The sequence below is a fragment of the Oxyura jamaicensis genome, chromosome 5, assembly GCF_011077185.1.
Source record: "Oxyura jamaicensis isolate SHBP4307 breed ruddy duck chromosome 5, BPBGC_Ojam_1.0, whole genome shotgun sequence".
NCBI lineage: Eukaryota > Metazoa > Chordata > Aves > Anseriformes > Anatidae > Oxyura > Oxyura jamaicensis.
In genome coordinates this window covers 29,373,574-29,396,247 of record NC_048897.1, presented here as the reverse complement: position 1 = coordinate 29,396,247, position 22,674 = coordinate 29,373,574, and the positions used below count along the sequence as shown (strand labels likewise).

At 48.9% G+C, this 22,674-nt stretch overlaps 1 protein-coding gene across 3 annotated transcripts; it reads left to right on the top strand.

Moving 5' to 3' along the window:
- Positions 1-1,644: 1,644 nt before the first annotated feature.
- DRD4 (dopamine receptor D4) lies at positions 1,645-18,980 on the top strand. 3 transcript variants are annotated; one of them, XM_035326654.1, is made up of 5 exons: positions 1,645-2,165; positions 3,821-4,634; positions 16,870-16,982; positions 17,394-17,947; positions 18,707-18,909. In XM_035326654.1, exons 2-5 carry the CDS (start codon positions 4,386-4,388, stop codon positions 18,907-18,909), a joined length of 1,119 nt encoding a protein of 372 aa, XP_035182545.1. In that variant the 5' UTR covers positions 1,645-2,165; positions 3,821-4,385. The 3 variants fall into 3 exon arrangements, with proteins under 3 accessions (XP_035182545.1, XP_035182546.1, XP_035182547.1); XM_035326655.1 differs by lacking the exon at positions 1,645-2,165 and adding an exon at positions 3,335-3,517; XM_035326656.1 differs by lacking the exon at positions 1,645-2,165 and having other exon boundaries at positions 4,386-4,634; positions 18,707-18,980.
- Positions 18,981-22,674: the final 3,694 nt, after the last annotated feature.

The window sequence follows — 22,674 nt, the reverse complement described above, 5'->3', positions numbered from 1 at the left end:
CAACCTTTCTGGTCCTTTGAATTGGCTAAAAACCAAATCCTCTATCAACTCATCCTGGGAAGTCTCTGGAGGACTTCTTCTGCCTCCTTGACTAGATGTCAGGGACCAGCTCCACCGCAGCAGCCCCTTTCCTGAAAGCTGACCGCACTACTCATTCACCTCAAAACATATCAGAAAGGCAGATCTTCCACTATTTTGTCATCCTGTGCAAGAAATGGGTGCTTTCCTGGTGCTGCTGATCCCAGGCAGAAGTGGGAGGCTTTTGGGTGGCAAGTCGAGCCAAGTCTTTGCATGCCACAGGCTGTGGTTGCAGATGCATGGCACTGAAGGTCCTGCGAAATGCTGAGTGCCAGAGCCTCGTTGCCCCATATTTGAAATGAGTTTATCAGATAATCTATTCCTGGCACAGGGGAAGGAGCCTACATAGGCAGATGTTTCTTTGATGGTTTGGCTTGGGCACCAGACTTATTTGAGACTGAGGTGCCCTGCTGGCAGAAAGTGCTGCTGTTCACCCCTTGTGTCCTTCACAGCACCTGCTTAGGACAAAATAAAATGTTTTTGATGTCACAAGAAGTGGCTGTGGGTGACTTTCACAACCTCCCCAAGCCCTGCCCTGAGCCAGCAGGATGTCACAGTGTGACTGGTGAACCAGGACGCTCTGCCAGCTGCACATCCAAGCAAGAAAGGATTCTTCAGACCACTGATTGCACCAGAAACTCTCTTCAAAGCTGCTCTTAAACACTCATTGTCCGTTGCTCAAACATCCCAGCTGAGCGACAGCAGCGAACACAGGGGAACCGCAGGACGTAGTGGCAGTGAGCAAGGATCACTGCAGCCTGGGAGTTTGCAATGGGAGAGCCGTCCTAATTAGTGCTTTGCGTGGCTGCTCTTTTTTGGAAGTCAAAAGCCTTCTTTCACATTAGTTTAATCCACTCCAGGATTAAACTGGTCTGGGATTAAAGTACCGCTAGTCTGGAATAAGGGTTTCCACGCTGAGAGTTAAGAGGCATTCTGCGCTAACCCACAGGGAAAATCAAGATAATTAATATAAATTGACTGTTAAAGGAGATTAGATAAATGGTATTAATCCCTGTGGGAAGGCAGGAGGCCTGCAGTCACAACTCAATCCTGATCCCTTTGCTGCTCAGCTTGTTTAAACATAAATAAATTAAGGGCATTCTGTCCACACAGGAGTTCGGTGCAGTTTCATTAATGCGCTTCAAAGCTGCCTTTGGCTAGTTTGGGTTGATGTTTTGGAGCACAAGAGCTCTAGTAAAAGTGGTCCCACTGTACCCACTCCTCGCTGAGTGAAGGCTACAGCAGCAGCACGTGCGCCAGCACTCAGGTCTTAGGATCCGACCAGCAGAGCAGAAAAGCTGTGATCAGCAGATACAAACCACTGAGCTGATGCAAACTCCCTCTGCCAGGACATGTGGGTTTAAGAAGTTCTGACGGGGTAGTTTTGTCCCAGTTCACTGCACTGGATGATGTATATCTTCTTAACCTGACAGATTCGCAGCCCTGCTTGTGCCCACCTGAGCCCTGAACTGTTCCCAAAGGGACGGGGGACTACAGGCAGACGGGACGGCGTGGAAGTACCCACCGCTGCTGGAGCTTTGTTTGGTCTTTGCAGGACAGAGCTTTGTTCACTGATTTGAGTTCACATCAAAGCTGGGTCAGCTGGCAGAAGGAGGGGAGTAGACATACCCACGGGTACTGGGAGCAGTGTGAGGATGGCACACCTGCTCCGGGGACAGGACACAGGCAGCACAGCTCAGCAGCTACGAAGCTGATGGCATTCTTGTGAACTTTAGAAAGAACCTGGAAGTCACACCTCTGGAGACAACATGGCAAGACAGATTGCCAGCTAAGTACTTAAACCAAAGTAATTTTCTCCTACCCATGTATGAAATTGTGAAACCCAAGGCAGCTGGGTGAAACAGACTGCAGGATTAACTGCTGTTAGCCGCAGGGAAAGGATGGTACCGAGGTCCAGGTCCCCATTCATGGTAAACGGGCTCTGGCTTTTCTATGCTTCACATGCTGAGGATTAATTGTGTCCTTCTCCAAATAAGAGTGAAGGGAATCGGTGGGGGCAGACACTGGAGAGAGGATTTCTTCTGCCAGCCTGTTAATAGATCAGATAAAACCGATATCTGGAGCAGGTAATGTACTGGTATCTATAAACAGCTCTAAGAATCTTCTTGTCTTATAAAAAGCTGGCAATAAAGCAGTTCCCACTCTCCACATGGTATAAATTATACTTCTCTTCCTACTGCCTGCCACAAACACCAAGCAGAACTGACTGGTTAGTTCACCCCAAACATCTGATCTGAGGTTTGGTGGCATGGCTGGAAAGGTGCCCACTGAGTCTGGATCAGGTCCCACATCTCCCAAACCATCTGGGCTAGGAACTGGGGGTCACAGCTCCCCCCAACCTCCCCCATCCTCCAGCACCATCTCTGCAGGACTACACTGAGCTTGTTTGTCAGCACAGGGGTGAATGCAGTGATGCATAAAACAGTAAAAATGCACAGTTGTTGGTATCCGAGATGAACATGTGTGGTGTCTGCCTGTGGTGTCTACCTTGCTGCTTCCAGCATTGCAGTCAGGAGGTGTCCATCCTAGGGAGTGAGAAACATCACCTCAACCCCTGCTTAATCTCTGTCTGTTATTTTAGCTGGCACAATTATGACAAGTATTGTGAAAAGTGACTCTGAGTGTGGCTGGCAGAATGAAAGCTGCCTGAAGCTGCAGGTGCACAGGTACATCTCCAACAGCATTATTCCAGGAGAGCTTTAGCTTCTTTCATTTACAATAAGACATCCTAGTCCCCATGTGCAGCTTACAACCTGCTACAGCACCTTTGCTCCTACACCTACTCTCCATCTGGTTATTGCCTCAAATCCTGCATTTCTGCAGCTGATTATTCCTGACCAAGCACAGGACAGATGCAAAATTCCTTTTGAATTGCATCCTGCATTTGCCAGATGTTTTTTGCAACATAACATTTTGAATTCTCATCCTGTGCTCCAAGATGCTCGCAGCCTCACCTGTCTTGGCAGTATCTTCAAATTTAATTAGTGGGCTCTCTGGACACTCACTCAGGTCAATTATGCAAATTCTAAACATTACCAGATTCTGCACAGACCTCAGAATACAGTTTTCCAACCTGTTATTCACCCAATCCATAATTTCAGCTAGTCTTCCCCCTTTCATTGCTTAAGACAATGCCATGTGAGATTGCAGCAGAGCTAAAGCTGAGATACGTGATATTTCATTATTTCCCTCCTAGTTCTAGCATGGAACAAGCTCTATTACTTGAAGCAACACAGATTACTCTTTAGTCCCTGGTTTCTTGTCCCTCTCCATTTAAAAAGAAGCAGTTTGCCATTTTCCGGATGGTTATAGTCTCCACAGTCCTCCAACTGCTCTCGGGGATCCAAGCTAACAGCACTGATTTCTCGAATTACCTTTCATACTATTGCTTTGAATCTCCTGGGGAAAATACCTTCAGGTCAGGCTGACTTGAAACAACCTCTTACTCTGAAACTTGCTGTTTGTTTCCCTACGGTGTAGCTTCGTCAAGGTCTGACCGATCCGAGGGTGCTTTGGTCTGCCACAGCATTTGCAGTGCAGTGCTCGTGGGGCCAGTGCCTCCGCTGTTTCAGAGACATATAAAAGTGGTCAGCCTCATACCGAGGAAAACATTATGCTCAACATACGGACCTTGTTTTTTATTTTTTTCTACTCTGCCTCACCATAACGTGCCGCCGCAAAGTCTTTTAAATTCGTTTTCTTGCCGTTTTTCGCTCTGAAGGGCACGTTGCCTTGCTCCAGCTCCGCTCCCGGAGCTTTGGGGTGGGAAGCCCGGGGAAACTCACACCGACCGAGCGATGCTGTGCAGGCGAGGGGGCGGCTGATCGAAGACGAAATCTCAGCGGTGTCACCGAAGACTTGGCCTTTTCCTCCAGCTCAAAACCCCGGGGGAGAAGGAGCCTCCCCCAGCGGATCTCCGGCCAGGCACCCCAACTACAGCAATAGCTGGGGGGCCTCCCCCCGACTCCAGCCTCCCTCCAGCCTCCCCAAAAGCTGCGGGTGCCCTGCGGGGAGGGGACACGGGCAGAAGGAGGGGGACACGGACACGGGGAGGGGACACGGGCAGAAGGGGGGGGACACGGGCAGCCCGCCCCCTGCCGCTAAGCCGCCCGCTGACCCGCTTGGTGCCGGGGCTGCCTCCGGGAGGCTCCTCCCCGCTCCTCGCAAAGTTTGGGGCCGGCTCTGCCGAGCCTCCCCCGGCCTCCCCCGGCTTCGCCCCGGGGCCGGGCAGCTCCGTGAGGCCGGCGGCTCCATGAGCCCGGCTGCCGGGGCAGCGCCGCGGCGCCATGGGGAACGGCAGCGCCCCGGGGAACGGCAGCGAGCCTCCGCCGCCGCCTCCGGGAGGCCACAACGTCGCCGCCCTGGTGCTGGGCATCGTCCTCATCCTCCTCATCGTCGGCGGCAACGGGCTGGTGTGCCTCAGCGTCTGCACCGAGCGGGCGCTCAAGACCACCACCAACTACTTCATCGTCAGCCTCGCCGTCGCCGACCTGCTGCTGGCCCTCCTCGTCCTGCCCCTCTTCGTGTACTCCGAGGTGAGGCCGCCCGGGGGGGTCGTGGGGGTCGCGGCGAGCCCTGCGAGGGGGCTGCGGGCTGAGCGGAGGTCCTGGGGGGCGGCGAGAGAGCGGGGGTCGGGGCTGGAGCCCCTCGGTGGGTTTGTGCCCCCCAGCTCCCTTCGCTTTGGGATGGCCACGCACCCCTCAGCGGGCACCCTGCCCGCTCCCCGCCGGGCTGCGTGTGTCGCTTTTGATCCCTCCTCATCTCAGGGCATCGATCCCCAGCAGCCCAAATTGTTCTCCCTTTTCCGAACAGAGATGCATAAGACACGGCGGCTTCTCGCTGGTGGCCCCGGTGGCATCGCTGTTCGGCACAACTTGGTGGCTCCCCTCGTCCTGCCGGGCTGGAAAACCCCAGTGCAAATGTCCCGGGGTGGTCGGCAGCTCTGGGGAGCCGCCGCAGCGTGCACGTCCCGTTTTGCCATCAGCAGGTGTTTGGGAAGGGACAGAGAGCTCAGCTCCTCTGCTGTGCTCCGCCTGGTGCGAGGTGAGCAGGGCTGGGTGAGAAGGGAGAGGAAGGAGGTTGCTGAGACAGGCTGAGTAGGGGAAGCTGCCTTTTTAGGGACATTTTTAGGGATGGGATCGCCCCACCAAAGTGGCTTTGGTGGGAGGCGTTGAGTTGGGCCTTCAGCCACCCCTGAAACCTGTCCGCCTCCAAAACTGCGGCAGCTGAGGGAAAGAAAAGCGGGAGCGAGGGGCAGGGATGTGCAATTCACGTGCTCCTGAGGCAGAGTGGTTTTGCATCTCTCTCCGTTAGGGAGATAAATTTGTGCTGCCTCAGGATCGATGATCTGAGATGGGGCATCTGTCGGACCAGGCTTGCCACAGCCTGCAGCTCCGTCCCTGCAGCACCCAGAGGTGAACGGAGGACAGCACCCACAGACCAAAGTAGCGGGTGTTGTGCCCCTGGCCTTGTGGTGGCCGGTGGTGTGGAGGACAGAGGAGACCTTTCCCGATGTGGGGAGAGCCAGGACGCAGTGAAGGTGGGCAGCCCCTGAGGGTGGGTCAGTCAGACCTGACCTCGCATTTTTTGGTTTGACACATGGTTGGGTTTTGATTTGACACATAGTTTGTAAGGTGGTGGCTAAAGTGTCACTCAGGAGTGCCATGGGGAAGCCCCAGGAGCGAGGCAGCGTGGGGCTCCATCTGTGAAGGTTAACACAGAATCATACCCGCAGAGTTCAAGCCTTAGTGCTTCCTCTCCTCTCCACGCCAGGGCTGCTGCTCAGTGCCTGACCGGGTTGGGTCTGTATTTTCTTAAGCAAGGAAGGCGGCAGATTAGAGCTTAGGATGCTTTTAGCCTCTACCTGGTCCTAGGATTTGGCAGGACATTGTGACCTCTCTGGAGACAGACGACTTCCAGAGGGACAGGTTCAGCTGGGGAACCCTAGGAAGAACCAGTGTCGGACAGGAGCAGTAGATTCCCCTCTCTCTTTCCCCTGCACTCAGAGGAGCCCTGCCATGCTGCTTGGTTTTGGTCATTTGCTTCTCCCTTGTCTCAGTTTTGGTGGTTAAAAAGCCTCTGTCTCTATCATTCTTCTCTGCTTCTTCTTGCTAATTGGAATTCTTTTTTTTTTTTTTTTTTTTTTTTCCATTGCTCTTCCTGTTGTTTCACCGTGCCTCCTGTTCATGAATCTGTGGGCAGGCAGACACCAGTGTGGTTTCCTTCAGCCTGCAGGCTTGGGCTTTGCTGGCATACATAAAATGCTGGTTGACATATCCTTGCGTACTGGTAAAAGTGCTTCCTGCTGGGCACGAGCCTTGTGGGAGCTTCCTTGGGTACCACGGACGATTTCTGGGTGCTCAGGCAGAACACAGAGCACGCAGCAGGGTCTGTGCTCCTGTAGCAGCCACTGCCAACCCACAATCGCACGCAGAGTGGCCGTGGAAGGTGCCAAATGGGCATGGATGTGCAGCCTCCTGGAGCAGGCAACGGGGCATCTCCTGCTTGGGGGGATTTGCAGCTCATTTTGTTGTGAAATATGGTAAGGAAAAGTCGGAGGAGCTGTTGTGTTAGTGCCGGGGGACAAATTTTCATTTTTCTCAGAGGCTGATGTGAAAACTGTAGATCAGAATCAGCTGCTCAATCTGCGTGTGTAAATGCAGATGTGTCACTTGTCATGAAGGGTGACACAAAGGGGGAACATCCGCTTGTTAATGAGGAAAGGACAGTGACCCGGGCAGGCAGCACAAGGGACACAAAGTGTAGTGATCACTGCTGCTTAAAAGTAGATTGATTTCACTTTGCACTTTGTACTACTGCATTTAGCCACTGCAAATGTTGCCTGAATAGTCCTGAAGGTTCAGTACAGCTTCTATTCCTTCTTGTGGTTTTTTGTGTTTATTTTTTTAAACTTCCCTGCAGCTTCTCACAGAGCAAAGGTGGACTTTGAGGGTGTATTGGAAAACGTGAGAACCTGATGAGAGGGGATTTTTTGCTCCTTGCTTAGCAGAAACAGAACAATAAAGTCGAACTGCTTCCTTCATTCAGCAGGAGAAGCTTGGCTGTCCTGTGCCTTTTTCTTCTGAGATGATGGGTTTTTGGAAGCATTCCTTTGAGTCAGGGCTTTAGAAGACAGGTGGAAGTTTTAAAAAAACTCTTCAAAAACTTTTGAGGTGACATCTGACATCTCAAAACAACAGATCTCTCACGAGCTTCAGCGGGGATGGGATTCCTTCCTGTGAGATGTGGATTATCTTTTACTGGTGTTCACAGAAGCCTGAGCACAATGGGAGAAGTCTTGGGTGCTATTACTAGTCGTTAAGAAAGCTTATTTCAGCCCATTAGCAGCGTTTGTTGACACATGCACCCCTTTTATACTTCTGAAGGAGCCAGCATAATGTCACAGCTGAACTCCTAGTCCACCCTGAGCATTCAGAGGTCTTGGCTGTATGGAGCCCAGTTGTGTCTGCTCCCTGCGGGCATCCCTTGTTTGTCCCTGCAGTGTTGGAGGCCTGCTGAAGGCAGGTGCTGGGTAAGGCAGAACCTGGTGTGTGTGGTCACAACCATTTCTTTTCTGTACCACTTCACGACCACTGCAGTCCTGACTGGAACCAGAGCAGAAGGGCAGGGAAATGGGGCCACCTGCTGCAAACCTCCTCCAGTCCTGTCCTCCCCTGAGCAGTTTATGAGAAGCACCAAAGCATCATCATAACGGTGAGCAGGAGATGTGTCTGTCACTCCTGGCCAATTGCCCTGCTGCGCTAAGCTCCCTCAGCCATACTGATAGGTGAATATATACCATATATACCATAAAGAATAAGCAGACAGCCCTTGGAGACAGGCTGGTGGTGCAGGAGGTCAGCGTATTCCCCTGAACTGGGGCTGTGGGGCTCTCTCCAGGTGTGCAGGGACACCTTGAGTGATGCAGGCCCCATCTCCCCATAGACCAGCCTTCACTGTGTGAGATGAACATTTACCCCTGAGTCCTGCCCCATCCTAGTATTGACTGTGTTGTTGGGAGTTCTTCAGATTGTATTTCTTTTCTCGCTAATTTGTCCTGTCAAATTTACCTACCTTAACAGCTCGAGTTAACGCTTGGGGCCGTAATGAGCAAGAGTGTTAAAACTGATGTGATGAAGAAATACACTATGGACGGGGAAAGAAAGAAACATCAGCTTTCCACTGGCTTAAAGCATCCATTTCCAAACTGAGCAGCTCCAGAGACTGTGGATGTGAAGTGAATTCCTGCCAGGGCAGTGGTTACTGCCAGTTTCTCTCTTGCAGAAATGCACCATCTTGAGGGGAAACCAGAAGCACTTCTGTACCCTGATCGTTCTTGGTTCTCTTTGGAGTGCTGCTTTGGATGGAGGTGGATTGACAAGCCAAGGGCAGCGGAGGTGGATTAGTGCTGTTCACCATCTGCCTTTCTAGCTACTACGCAGTGGTGCCAGAGCCAACGTGCGGGTATCGGTGCAGTCGTGTGCCAGATCATAGCACGGGGATGCAGACGTGTCCAGCACTTTCCACTGAACTTGTTCAAACGCAGACCAAAGAGATGTTCTAGTGTTTGCCAGGTGTTAATTACCACACAGAGGACTGCCCAGATGTGCAGAAGGAGTTTGTAATTCCAGCTTGCTTGGGAAACACAGCTTTTGGGTTTGTAATCGTACTGACTTCAGCAGGAGTTCTGCCTCAGTAAGCAGTATGATGGGGCAAAGTAAAAAGCCATGGGAAAGGCAGACTGCTCTTTTACAGCGTCCTTGTCTTTCTGATGGGAGTGTGAAGTCATGCTCTCCTAGCAATCTGCTGGCAATGTAGCAAAGATGATGGGAAGCAAAGGGGAAGGAGGTGGCCTGGGGCACACCCAGGGGTCCATGGTTCCCCAGGAGCAAAGTCCTGCTTCTGTGTGAAGGGAAGCCGGGAAAAGACACAAGAGTCTGCCTGGAGCAGCAACAGCACTGAGAATGGGGGTTATTGCTCCCCTGTGGCAGTGAGAACACATGAGAAAGTAGAGCTGTGTGGAGGTGTGGAGGTACTGCAGAATATTGTTAAGCTCTGAGGGGCTTTGCCCACTAGAGACCTGCAGTGTGTGGCTGTGTGGCTGCAAAGACTCGCCTTTGTGCTAACTGCTTTGTCTGCCCCAAAGGCTCTGTGAGGATGACAGGAACCAGCCTTTCAGTTTCGGAGACATTCCCAGCAATTAGGGCAGGCACCAGGCTGAGCGACTTCCACTGCTGTAGCCAGCTGCAGAGCCTACCTCCTACCTGCCTCACTGTGAGCCTTCCTCTGATCAGCGCTTTCCTTAATCCGCGCCGAGGGCCTGAGCCGTGAAACGGGTCTGATCCAGGAAGCTGCTGGCAGGAGCCGTGTAAGGCACAGTTACGTAAACATCTTTGCCCGTAAGATCCGTGTAACTGATTACGAAAAAGAGGAAACGGTTTTAGCAGATCTGCGTGTTTACCCTGCTCCTCTACAGGTCAGGGAAGATGGCTCTCCCCAGCAGGCACTGGGCCTTGCGGATCCTCAGAGCGATGGAGCGACCAGCTGTTTTCATGCTGAGGATGACGCTGTTCTGCATAAAACTTTGCAGGGTGTCAGTGTACCAAAGGAGCAGGAAGAGCTCTTCTGCAGCAAATTGTATTATATGTGTGCCTGTGATACCATAAAAGTCAGTCAAAGAAGCTCTTTGGGGCTTCAGAAGTCAGACATTCTTTAATTGCAGCACCGGCTGGATGCACAAGGGATCGCTCCACCTAATGTGCGTGCCGAATTGTCCAGGCTACAGGGGTTACGTACAATTAAAACATAAGTATTTCCAAGAAATAATGACTTCTTTTCGTAATTTGTTATAATATGTAAATGTTCCTGATGCGTGAGCATTTATTTCCACTGGTGGTCGTTCGGGGGTCCCTGGTGGTCTTCGGTAGTCTTCCTCACTGTGTTCCCTGCTTGAACCCAGTCCCTGTGCATGCTCAGGCCATCTCGTTCTTTCTTATCTTGTTGTTCCAGCTTAGCCGGGCATACTAAACTAAGTCATTTACACATCCAACGATTTGCATGCCGTGAGTTCCTCACCTATTCTTTGCAGGCATGTCCTCCAGGCCTAGGTTATCTTGCCCACCTTCCGCAATCCTGTTACAATTCTGTATGGTCTTACAGATAAGGCTGATTCTTTAGTGAGTAAGGTAGCATTAGGCATACAAAGTTTCCGGTCTTCCTTCTCTCTAGCTAAACATAGTAAAATATTTCAAATTCGATTCTATTATTCTATCAGGGAGAAAACCTAATGTCCTTCTGACTTGGTATCACCTGTGATGCAGTGCTTCTGATGAGAGGAGACCTCTATCGTTCTCCAGATTTTCTGTGGCTCTCTGTAAATGCATGTCATCCTGTCTGCAATAGCACCTGAGATTAAAGTCTTTCCTGGAATCTTACAGCTTCTGTGGAAATAGATGTTCTAGCCTGAGTGATACCTGAGCCGTGCAGTCCCTGGATGAAATAGTGGTGATGTGGTATGATATGTGCCAGCAATTATGAACCAGTGCTCAGGATTTTATTTTCAGGACCTTCAAATCGGTTCAGGTAAACCAGACTTACACCTTCTTTTTAACGGATATTACTGCAGGTGTGAGGCCAACTTTGTCTTGTGTCCCTCTCCTCTCCTTACTCTCCCTTTGCAGGCTACATTTTGTCTTCTGGAGGACGCAGCAGCCAACCTGGCTCATAAAAAAGCCCAGAGTCAGCTTCTGGTGGGCATTCAGATTTTTTTTTTTTTTTGAATCAGATCCTGGATTTGCCCACATGCAGGGATTATTGCTCTTCTCATCGGTGCCATATCTTTCTTAGCAGGCTGTGCTTTTAACATAGGAAAAAAAGAGCAAAACCTTTGGCCCTGCCCTGGCTCATGGAGCACTGGTGGTGTAAGAACTCATTAGGCTTGTATGCACCAAGGCAGATTTTCCTTTACAAATTGGCTGTACTTAGGAACGGGGACATCAGCATGACCTCCGCGAGGAAGGCAGCCTGCAAGGGCATTTTAGTCTGCCTTCTGCCTATAAAATCTTTTCCATAACTTTTTATTCTTTATGAAGAGAAGTTGGAGTTTTTCCTCCTTTCTGCAAGGTGGTTGATCCAGAACTTAAGTGCCATTTGTAGTGAGACACCAGTCCCTTGGAAGCGAACACGGTGGCTGCATGTGAATTTCCTGGTGCTAAAGAAGCATGCAGTCTGTGCCTGGAATACCGCTTTGAAAGGGCTTCAGCTGGTGTCCAGAGAGAAGGTGATTATCACCATCCTATAAACCCTCCTTGTCTTCCACAAAGCGCTGAGCTAAGGGCAAAGCATGCCACACACATACCGTTTTCCACCTTCTCCAACGAGCGATGCCTGGAGATTTTGAGCATGGTCATTAATGTGCCTATCCTCACCCGTTTGGGTGTGCAGAGGATGGCTTATAAAAGATGTAGCAGGTAGGCTGCCTTGTGGGGCTATATTTGCAGCTTTGTTTTGTTTTGTTAGGGGAGACGACTTGCCTGTAGAACATGTTTTGCTCTGCAGCTGGCTGGCTGTGTCTTCTCAGCGCCAGCACTACTGACCATGTGTGTGTTTCTGGAAAAGAAAACGAGGGGCAGAGAATGGAGAAAAGAAAGAGGAGAAAAAAAAAAAAAAAAAAAAAAAAAAAGGAGAGTTGCTCTGGAGCACATAAAGGCGGCTTGAGCTGTTTATGATCCCTAAAGCCTTACACTGTGTACCTTGGTGGGCTAATCTTCTGCAACCTGCTGTAATTAGGTACCACTTAGCCACATGACCCAGCAAAGCCAGCTATGCCTCTAATCCAAAGTCACTCACCCATCAGAGAGGTTCTTGGCACATTTTGCTATTGGTTCCCAACTTTCTGAGTGCCCAGCGTGAGTCTCACGGCAAAGACTGTGTCCTTGGAAGGTGCTGCAGCCTGACGGATCTTGTCCTTTGCAGAATCCATTCATTCTCCGAAATCACAAATGGGTTTTGAACACTGTGGCTCTGAGTCAAATTTTCTCCCTCATAATCTGAACTGGTGAGGATCCTGGTCAACTTTTGGCAAAAAAAAAATGAGGGTTGTGTTTCCTGATTCAGCTCCCAAATTCTGTTTGGAGTGGCTGATCTGCAGTAGAGAGAAGCCTGAATGAAACATGCAGGTCTGAATCCAGACCTCATCTGGAAGTTCAAGCTGCCTCTCAAGGAGATGGGTATATAAAAATAGCTAAACAGTTTCTTCTGAGTGTACTTTGGCTTTACGGCTCCACTAATCATAATCCCGTGCGTGACATCACTACTGCCTGATATTAATCCTCGCAGAGCTGCCTGCTCCTGTAAATGTGAACAGGGAGGACTGTGAATATAGAGAAAGATCAGTTTTGCTCAGGTCACTGTGGATGGTCAAAAAAACAAGAGGGAAAGAAAAGTGCTGGTTGGACTTAGAAAGACTGTGCTTCTAGAAGACCTCTGAGGAAACTGCAGCCCTAATCTCTTCCTAGCAGAGCACCAGGTAGAGACGTCTCAAAGACCGGTTCAGAAACAAGTGCCATGAAGTGATACCAAAGTCCTCAAGTGCAGGAGAACTTGTTGCCTTGTAGGGTTGAGGTTTCCTGTCCTGGTTCTGCATGATGCTGACACTTTGACTTTGCAGAACTTGAGAAAGAACAAGCCACTGTTTTCCAGCAGTAGTTATTATTTTATGAAGAGGACTGACAGTGTCGGTTCCATCCCAGGTGCCCACTGAGATGTGCCTAATAATTGCTAGTTGTGATTGAAGAGGATTCTTTGCCCCTGGACCCAGTACAGGCAGTTTCTGACCTGATGAGCTTGCTTTTTGCTCCTTCTCCTTGGACCAGTGGGTATTGTCGCTTTGCAAAGGCTTGTGTACTCTGGGGGTAATGATGTGGTGCATACCTTGCTGCCGCAAACAGCACGGCCCAAACTGGGAGTGATTTCACACCCGAGGGCAAGGGGAGGTTGCTGCAGGAGGGGAGAACCACCAGCAAAATGAACCGCTGGGTGCGGTGCCATGCAAATTTGGGGCAGGGCACCCAGAACAAAGAGACTGGAGAGCAGCCCTGGGCCTGGAGTGGAACAGCATGGACTGCCCTAAGGACTCCTCTGGCAGCAAGCCCTGGGCACATGAAGCTGCTCAGGGCCATGGCCTGGGGGGCAGACAGGCCCTGGGGGGTGGCAGACAGGCCCCCAGTGTGCCCTCCAGCCTCAGTCCTGGTACCCCCAGGTGCTGTGATGTGACAGCTGCTTCCCTGGGTGGCTTTCTTTTGGGTTACTTAGACTAAACAAAAGCCCTTCTCTCAACTTCTGGTTTAGAATGAGATACAGTGGAGTTATTTCTGTTCTTGACCTCATGCCGATACCCCTCAGGTTGCATTTGCACCTCAGTCGGACTCCTCTCCCAGCCCCTGGTACCTCCCTGCTGGCCCCATGACAGGCATTCTGCTCTTCTTCTTCCCAAGATGCTGAATCGCTCACTCTGGCTCCCCGCCAGTTTTTAACTGCTGCCTTCCCAAGTCAGTCAATAGTTTTCTGGTACCAAAGTGCTGATTTTGGAGCTAATCCAGGAACAAGGGAGCAGGAGCCGTGTTCCTCGGCTCGCTGGCTGCCTGGGGGGGCTCTGCAGGTCACCCCCAGCAAGCTGAGGTCCTTCCATGTGCACAGAGCAGCTCATCCGCATCCCTCTCTGCCTGTGTGCTGTGTCATACATGCACATATCCTGTGTATTTCATAAGCATAGGTAGTGCTTATCATATTATTATGTAGCACATCCCCTATTATTACTATATATATTCTATCATATAGACATTCTATATACTTGTTCTGTGATTGTATGATATTATGATAAATTAATACATTCTACAATATATCTTAATGAATCAATGAATTATATGAATATACATTTTATATATAGATAAAATACACACAAGCTCCAGGGGTTTCTATGTATATAAAATATATACACACATATATGAAAAGATACATGTAACACATGTATGAAGAGATAAAAATATACAGTAAGTTATATATATTACATATAGTAATATAAAACCATAGTAATACTTTATATATATATTATAGCATAATAAGATTATATACACGGTGTATATATTGTATAATATTTTCTAAACTCACAGGAACATTTTATATACATATTTATTTATTTATAATCTATTAGTAATAATAATTTTCATAATCTAATGTATAGATGCATGTATTGCAAATATTACACACACAACATCTAGAGACGTGTGAAATATAAAATGTATAAATACAAGTTATATATTGCATTAATATATGTAAAATGTTAAAAAACTATATATTCGTCATATATATAAATATATATATTAAGTATATCATATATCTTGCCTATACTATAGCAATATATATAATATATAGTTCATATGTCAGTATAATATATGTATGCTATATATAATTTTATCTTTATATATTCTGTTTAATATATAGTAAGTATGTAAAGAATGTATGTATTCTGTATGTATGAGAAATGTTTTTATGTACACGTACATGTATGGATGGATATAAAAATGCCCTTGGGACTTTGCAAAGGGGGGAAGTGTCAAGCTGTGCTCCAACACTGTATATAATATCTCTGAGGTATGCAAACTGCTTTTAAAAGACCTGTTTGGATCCAGGATGACAAGCAGCCAGTGCTACCAAACCTTTTGTTTTCAAGCTAAAATCACACCTATTTGTACATCGCGTTGAGTAGAGAGTGGGGGTTCTCACCCCAGCCTCTCTCTGCAGAGGCACCCAGAGGATTGCAGAGTTTGCCTGGCAATCACAACGTAGGAAAAATTCTCTGCTGCTGTAGTAGGAAGAGCTCATTGAGACTTTCTGGTTTGCCTGCAAGCAAATCTGTCAGTTCCCTGTCTGTGCTGACCAAACTCAAGGGACTAATGACATGCTGGCAAGGAGCAGAGAAGGTTTGAGCTGACACTTTCTCTGTATTACACTTAAAAATGCTTTAATGCTGAAATAATTGGCTGGTTTTACACCCAGACGAGACTGAGTGTGGCTCAAACAAATTTCTGCAAGCAGTTTTTGGTGGCCGTGCTAGTTGAAGGTGTTGCTGTCCTTCCTTCTGTCCTCGGGCTTATGCTGTGCAGTCTGTGCCACTGGCTGAGAAACAACCCAGTGAAAACCAGAGAGCCTCGCCGTGCCTTCAGCAAAAGGGTAAGCAGCCCCTTGGAAACTCCAGAGTGCTCAGTGCTCAGCCGCTCTGCAAGTGCAAGTGCCAGACTTGCTGCATGGGCAGCGTTAGACCTGGAAGCATCTTTTGCTCCTGGTTTGCCTTAGCAGGGATGAAACAGGGTGATGCCTAAGAAGAACACCATCATCTCATAATATGGTTTCTCTGAACCTCCAGGGAAAAGGATTTTTTGCCTGGCAAATGAAATATGTGCTTTCTTCTTAAAAAGTCTGACAGCTCAGACCATTCCTTCAGGAGATTGTGTGTGTTTCTTGCTGAGGCTATCTGGCCCACACCACTGCCTGTTCTCTGCCAGCACTACTGCTTCGTGCCCAGCTCCTTGCAGAAATAACATCCAGGCTTAAGGTATCATTATGCCAGATACAAGAGGCTCAGTTTGTCGTGCCTGATTCTTTTTTTTCAATATGATTTAGTTTGGACTCAGTCCTTGCAGACCAATTACAGCCTTCTGGTCTTCTGGCAGTGTGGGTTGACAGAGCATTATTATCCATATATATCCATATACACATATACATGAGCCCTGATTATGTGAGTTTAATTTGTGGGAATGAGGGAGCTGTTCTTCTAAACTGCTAAATTGGGGTGGAGGGGCTTAGACTGAGCTGAGAATTAAGTGATTTGAGCCTCTCTTTTACTGACAGGGAAAGACAAAAAGGTACCCACCCTCTCAGTTTTACTAAAATTATATATTTTTTTAATAAAAATTATGTTTATGGTCTTGTCCTAAAGGCAGGTGTCCTGGTGCAAGCAAAGGAATCTGACATTCAGTTTCTCAGCTTTGGGTGCAAGACAGTCTGGCAAGTATTTGGTGTCACGTGCTGAGAAAGGGTTTAATGAATCCTGATGCACTTCTGTTCTCCTTGAGCTTTTCCTTCCATTCCCATTTTCCTTCCATTCCCATTTTCCAAGATACAGGTTCACAGCACACTGCTGAGGAAATGGTCCTGTTCTACAAGCTGGTGGTCTTGGGAGGTTGGCTTTGTGCTTAGCATGACAGAATACAACAGTCGCGTAACACAAAAACTACAAACAGGGCATTGGAGTAGTTCGGAAATAAAAAAAGGAAGAGGAGCTTTAGGTTCTGTGAACTGCTGGGGAGCCCCTACCTGCTTCCTCAGTGACTTGCAGCTACTGATGCATGGCTGGGGAGATTTTTGGGGTGGCACATTTGATGAGTCTGGGGGTTTTGAGTCTGAGGGCTGTCACTACATCTGTTATTCTGCCCAGAGTGACTTGCTTGGCAACACCGATTGTCTGAGCTCAATTCTCCAGCCAGGCAGAACTGCAAAGCCCTAAGGAGGCTGTGAGCCTCACGTGGGGCTAATTCTCTTGCACCACTGTTTAGCTGGAAGGGGGAGTACCATGCTGAGAGGGGTGGACTGCTCGACTTCAGACCCTTTATTTGAGTGGAGGAAGACGTGAGGCTCCCAGACCCCAAGTTGTCTCCCTGCATTTTAAAGGCAGTGGGATATGGCCTTGCTGACCCCAGGGATCTTGTCCTTCAGTTCCAGGGAGGCGTGTGGTCCCTCAGCACTGTGCTGTGCGATGCCCTGATGACCATGGACGTGATGCTGTGCACGGCCTCCATCTTCAACCTCTGTGCTATCAGCGTGGATCGGTAAGTGCCTTCCTCCTCCTCCTCGTGCCAGCAGAGAGGGAGCATGCCTGGCTGGAGAGCTGTGTCCTGGCTCCAAACTGCTTCCACACACATCCTTGCAAGGATCCCGCGCAGGGAGGCTGCATCTTGTTTCCCCCAAAGGAGGATGCTCTCTGCTGCCATCCTGCCTTGTTGTCAGCTTTGTGTCCCATCTGTACCCTTGTGGCCAAGCTAAAAGCACAGTTGTGTGACTAGGACAGAGCTGTCCCTTTGGGTGCTATTCTGAGGGGGGAGACTGGCTGTAGACCAGGCCTTGGCTGTGCAAGCAAATCTGGGGGGAAGGAGCTCACTGAACAGGGAAGGACAGCAGCAAGCAGCTTGGGAACCACTCACTTTGTTACCACTGACTCACCCGGGGCCTTCTGCTGGCAGGTTTATTGCTGTTTCAGTCCCACTGAACTACAACCGGCGACAAATCGACTTGCGGCAGTTGATCCTCATCTCCACCACCTGGATATTTGCCTTTGCTGTGGCATCCCCAGTCATATTTGGCCTCAACAACGTTCCAAACCGGGACCCCAGCTTGTGCCAGCTGGAGGATGACAACTACATTGTGTACTCCTCCATCTGCTCCTTCTTCATCCCTTGCCCCGTCATGCTGGTGCTCTACTGCGCCATGTTCCAGGGACTCAAGCGCTGGGAAGAGGCCAGGAAGGCCAAGCTACGGGGCGGCATATACGGGGGCAACAGAAAGCTCTATCACCCCTCGCCCTTTATCGAGAGGGAGCAGGCTGGACTGGAGCCAGACGACTGCAACCCTTACGCTCACTCTGACCACCCCCTGCCTGGGGACTATGTGATGAACAATGGGGTGCAGACTGTCTCCTACCCGCACCTCCAGTACCCACCCCCAGGACACAGTCGGAAGCGGGCCAAGATCAATGGTCGGGAGCGGAAGGCCATGCGGGTGCTGCCTGTCGTCGTCGGTGAGTTACAGTCGGCAATGGCTGGGAACAGGGTGGGTGGGAAACGTGCTGCCTTGTCCCACAGCAAGGTTCAGTCTGGCAGAGCTTGCCTGAACCTGGCGAGGCAAACACACGCCGGTTCTTTTGCAGACTGCCAGGCCGGAGCTGCATGGCCTGAGCAAGGGTGTTTGTGCAGGGACAGGAGCTGTCACTCTGGCCTGTGTAATTTTCATTCCTGCAGGAGGTGAGGGTAGGGTAAAAACCACCTCCCTCTTGTTCCACTTTCCCAGTGCAATGCCTTCACTCTCCTCACATGCGGACTCTTGTGTTCGCTCTCACCCTCCCCTTGCTGCTGCAGAACAGCCTGGCTGCAGCTGCAGACCTGCTGAACCCATCTGAGGCTGTGAGAGGTAACAAGTACCCAGAGAGCAGCTCTGTCTCCCATTGATCCAGGGTAGCATCAACAAACATCACCCTTGGGAAAGAACATAAGCACACTGTTTATAACTCAACCTTTTCTTCAATGTAAGCGTGAATCCTGATGTCTTAAATGCTAATTCAAAACGATACATAGCTTACACTTTGCTTCACCAACATCTATGATGAGAAAGATGTCCAAAAGTTTTTGTCATGGAGGAAGCCCAGCTCTGCACATCTGCTGCTTTTCTTACCCCCCCAACACACTCTGAGCTCTCACCATTTTTGTTTGGCTCAGGCTGCACTTGTTAACTTAAACCCTTTTTAACACGCCACTTTCTCTCTTTAATGTCCTCCTGGCAGGTGCTTTCCTCTTCTGCTGGACGCCTTTTTTTGTGGTCCACATTACGAGGGCTCTCTGCAAGTCCTGCACCATTCCCACTCAAGTCACCAGCACTGTCACTTGGCTGGGTTACGTCAACAGTGCCGTCAACCCCATCATTTATACTGTTTTCAACGCCGAGTTCAGGAACTTCTTCCGCAAAGTCTTGCACCTGTTCTGCTGAGCCCATTGGAACTGGGAGAAGGAGCGACCAGGACTTTTTGTATAGTTCATTAAAGATCTATTTCTGCCTAAGGTTTGCTGTCTTTGCTGGGGAGGAGGGAAGGAGGAGAGATGGCAGCTATGGGATGGTGGTTCCCAGCCCTCTGTGTGCCCTACAAGGAGTTGTAATAAATTTAATGTTACAGGTAAGTACCAATGGATACAGCTTGGATAAGCTCTCCACTGGCAACTGCAGGTGTAGCCACATTTTTAACATTTGGTGTTTGACATAAGCAGCAAGAGACACCACAAGACAGCATGGCTGGTTCTCAGAAAAGCTCTTGCTTTGGATTTATCTGTCTGGGCTTGTCTTAGCTATCACTAAACAAAATCACACCACCCACCACCCCCAGACATGCTCCAGGCACACAGCAGAACTTTGAAGCTTGCAGCTGCTCTGGCCTCGAGACTTGAAGACATTCACTACCTCACCCCTGCACGGGGGACATCCCACCAGCTGCCATCTCAAGGGGTTCCACTGAGGGCACCAGCCCGCCCTTACTGCAACCCATCTCCAGTCCAAAGACTGGTTTGACTCATGTTGGACAAGAGAAAATTAAGGTCCTACAAAAAACGGCCTCTGCCCAATAGTGCTAACACCCACAGGGCAGAAAGGCTGGCCCTGGCTAAAAAATGCCAAAATTTGGTCAGGACCTGGAGAAATCAACTGGTCAATGTATCATCTAGGTAAACGCTGTGAGGTAGCACTTTGTGATCCCACAGCTCTAAGTGCAGCAGGGAGTTGTGCAGACAGCTCCCGTCTCCAGTGGCCTTTCCTACCACACAAGGAAGAGGAGCATCACATCGCTCATCCCTCCCAGCAGGCAGCAGCGCTGGGCTGGTGAGTCCTGACCACGACTGACAGCTCCCAGCTGCCAGCTCACCACCAGCTCACAAAACAATGTTCTTGCCTTGCTCGTCATCCTATTTTCCCCGCTCAGACATGGTGACTGTTTGCACTCAGGCTGCTGGAGCAGAGCATGCAAAAGTCTGAACAGGGAGAAGAATCTTAAGTTTCTTGGAAGAGTGCATGCGGCTGCCTGGTATTAATTTTAGATGTACACATCCAAAGGCACAATGATGCTATTGCTGTTACTCACCAGGAATTATCCAGAATTTCTTACTGAGCTGAACAATACCTGCCAGGAACCATTTCCAAAATCTTTTATCCCTTTTGGTAAACCTGAGCACAGTGACACCAAGGGTAGCCAGCGGGAGTAGACAATGCTGCTCTCTGAGGCGCAGGAGGAAGAAAATGATTATCACACAAAACAACAATCTTCTGACTAATGATTTTTGCATAGGGTTCTTGCTTTCTAAGGGGTAATTTGTTTGCTTAGAAATAAAACGAAGAAAGCACTGCTGGGAGGTCTTGAGATTTTCTTTGACTAAGAATAACAATTGCTCAATGAATTTATCATCAACAAGCAAACACATTAAATTCCCACAATGATTATCTTGTAAATTTTCAAGTTCCATGGTTTGCTATGTTGGGGCCAGCTGCCCCAAATGCCAGGGCCCTGATGAGAAGCTCCCCAAGAGCTTTAATTACACGAGTCATACCTACAAATTTTTCATTTAGGAATGTTACCTCACTCACTCTTTCAGAATTGTTTTTTCCTTAATCAAAAGATGCAGTAGAAACAATTCAGACCATAACCAAGGAATCGGATATACTCATCCATAAGATATTTAATGACGATAGTGGAGAACTTAGGTGTGTTGCTGCTACAAATTGCTCCTCAGTTACCTACACGAAGAGGAGACGTGGTAAGCATGTATACATTACATTACAGCTGTGCTCACTTCTTTAAGTTGCTATAATTGTCCTTGAAGCAACACAGAGCTCTACTTCTCAGACCAGCAGTACTCTGTAGGGATGTTTCTCTGTGGAGAATGCAAGGTGAGCCAAAGGACTGAAGCGACAAAAATAATCATTTCCCAACTGAAAGGTGAGTTTGACATTCAAAAGCGCAGCTTTAACACACCAGAATTGCCACGTTAGAGCCAACCTCCACTGCATTCTAATGCGAGACGCTGTCATCTCGCCCTTATTTATTTTGGGAGTGAATTGATCCACAGATTCACTAGATTGTGACTTTGCAGCCTTCTCTGAGAAAAGCACCTCTGCTCAAAGATGCCAGCACGGAGAGGAGTTCAGACAGAAGAGCCCACTGCTGGCAAGTCTCCCTTCTCGATGCTGGCCAGCTCAGCGACTGGCTCATGGATTGGGTGAGCACACAGACCCTCACTGACGCACCTCTGTGCTGAGAGCTTTGCACGTACCCAAAGATGCTGCTGAGGCAGGTTGCTGAAAACAAACTGGTACTTTATCCACACACAGCGTGAGGTGTTCGACATACTGCACGGTTTGATTTAGTCAGAACCTTAATGGGCAATAGATGGAGGCAAGAAACGCTGTAAATTAGTTGTATTGCTGTGGGTTCAATTAAGACTCTCTTTTCCATTAACTAAATCTCTTAAAGATTTAGAAAACAAGCAATCATCATGTAACTGTGAGAAGAAACTATAAATACTGAAGTATTACTTTGGGGAAGCACAAGTATGGTGCTTGCTATGGGATTCTAAAGAATTGCCTATTCTTTCCTTCCCTAGAGCTTCACATGTCTGTTCTCTGCCTGCTTCAGTTTGTGCTTGGCTTTCCACTAGAGAATGATCTCCTTCAGAGGAGGCAGGCCTGCTGCTAACTTCCTTTGGCTAATGCCAGTTCCTTACCCTCACTGGGCTGTGGCCCCTCCTTTCGCAGGCACTGCCTCCCTTGCCCATTAAGCTCTGTATTACCAGGAATAATAATAACCTTGCCAGGACACAGCCAGAAAGCAACATCAATCAAGTGCCACCAACCTGTGCTGGAGATCTGCCATCCTCCCTCTGCGGACAGGTCTCATCGGCTGCTTCTGTGCAGCTAGTGCTGCAAGCAAAACCGTGCCAACAGGTGTTTTCCAAAGAGAGTCCTTGAAAGCACAGCAAACTGCTGTGTGAAGTGATCCACCACCGCATCTCCTTGTAACACATGGCGTGTAATGTGTCAAGACCTTTAAGATTAACTGTGGAAGCAATGGACTTGTTAGAAACCACCAGTGTAAAACAAGTATTTTTCCATTGCATTTTTCTCTACTACTACTTTGGTGACCCCTCTGATGGTATAAGCTACACAATAATCTTGCTTCCCCAACAATACTAATTTGCAGTGAATAACTACACAGGATAAGTAGACATGTGTGTGCTTACTGGGCCTCCTCCAGTCTGGTACGTTAATCTTCAATCAGGAGTAAAGGTGCCAATCAGGAGTAAAGGTGCCTTATTAGCCTAAATTATTAAAGAAGTACATTAGTAATTAAAGGATTTTGTTGTAGTGATTGAAGCCATTAATTTCTTAATGCTCACCACTTCTTTCGTTAGAAGCTGCTAAACAGCAATGAGAGGCCAGCGCTCACTCTATTTATCTGCTCTTACTTTGGGTTTGATCAGATCTGATTTTGGCCAGCCAGCTTCTGCAAGCTCTAGCCAAGGCATGCCAACACGATGAAACTGCTCTTCCCCTGCTGACCAAACCACATCCACGCCATCATCCTGCAGAGACAAAGAGTGAACACACGTGTGTGTAACTGCACTGACTCCTGACAGCCACACCTGCTCACACGCTGCATTTACTAGCACATTAAAGTGCTGCCATGGGAATTAAACAGTACCGCCGGGCACAGTC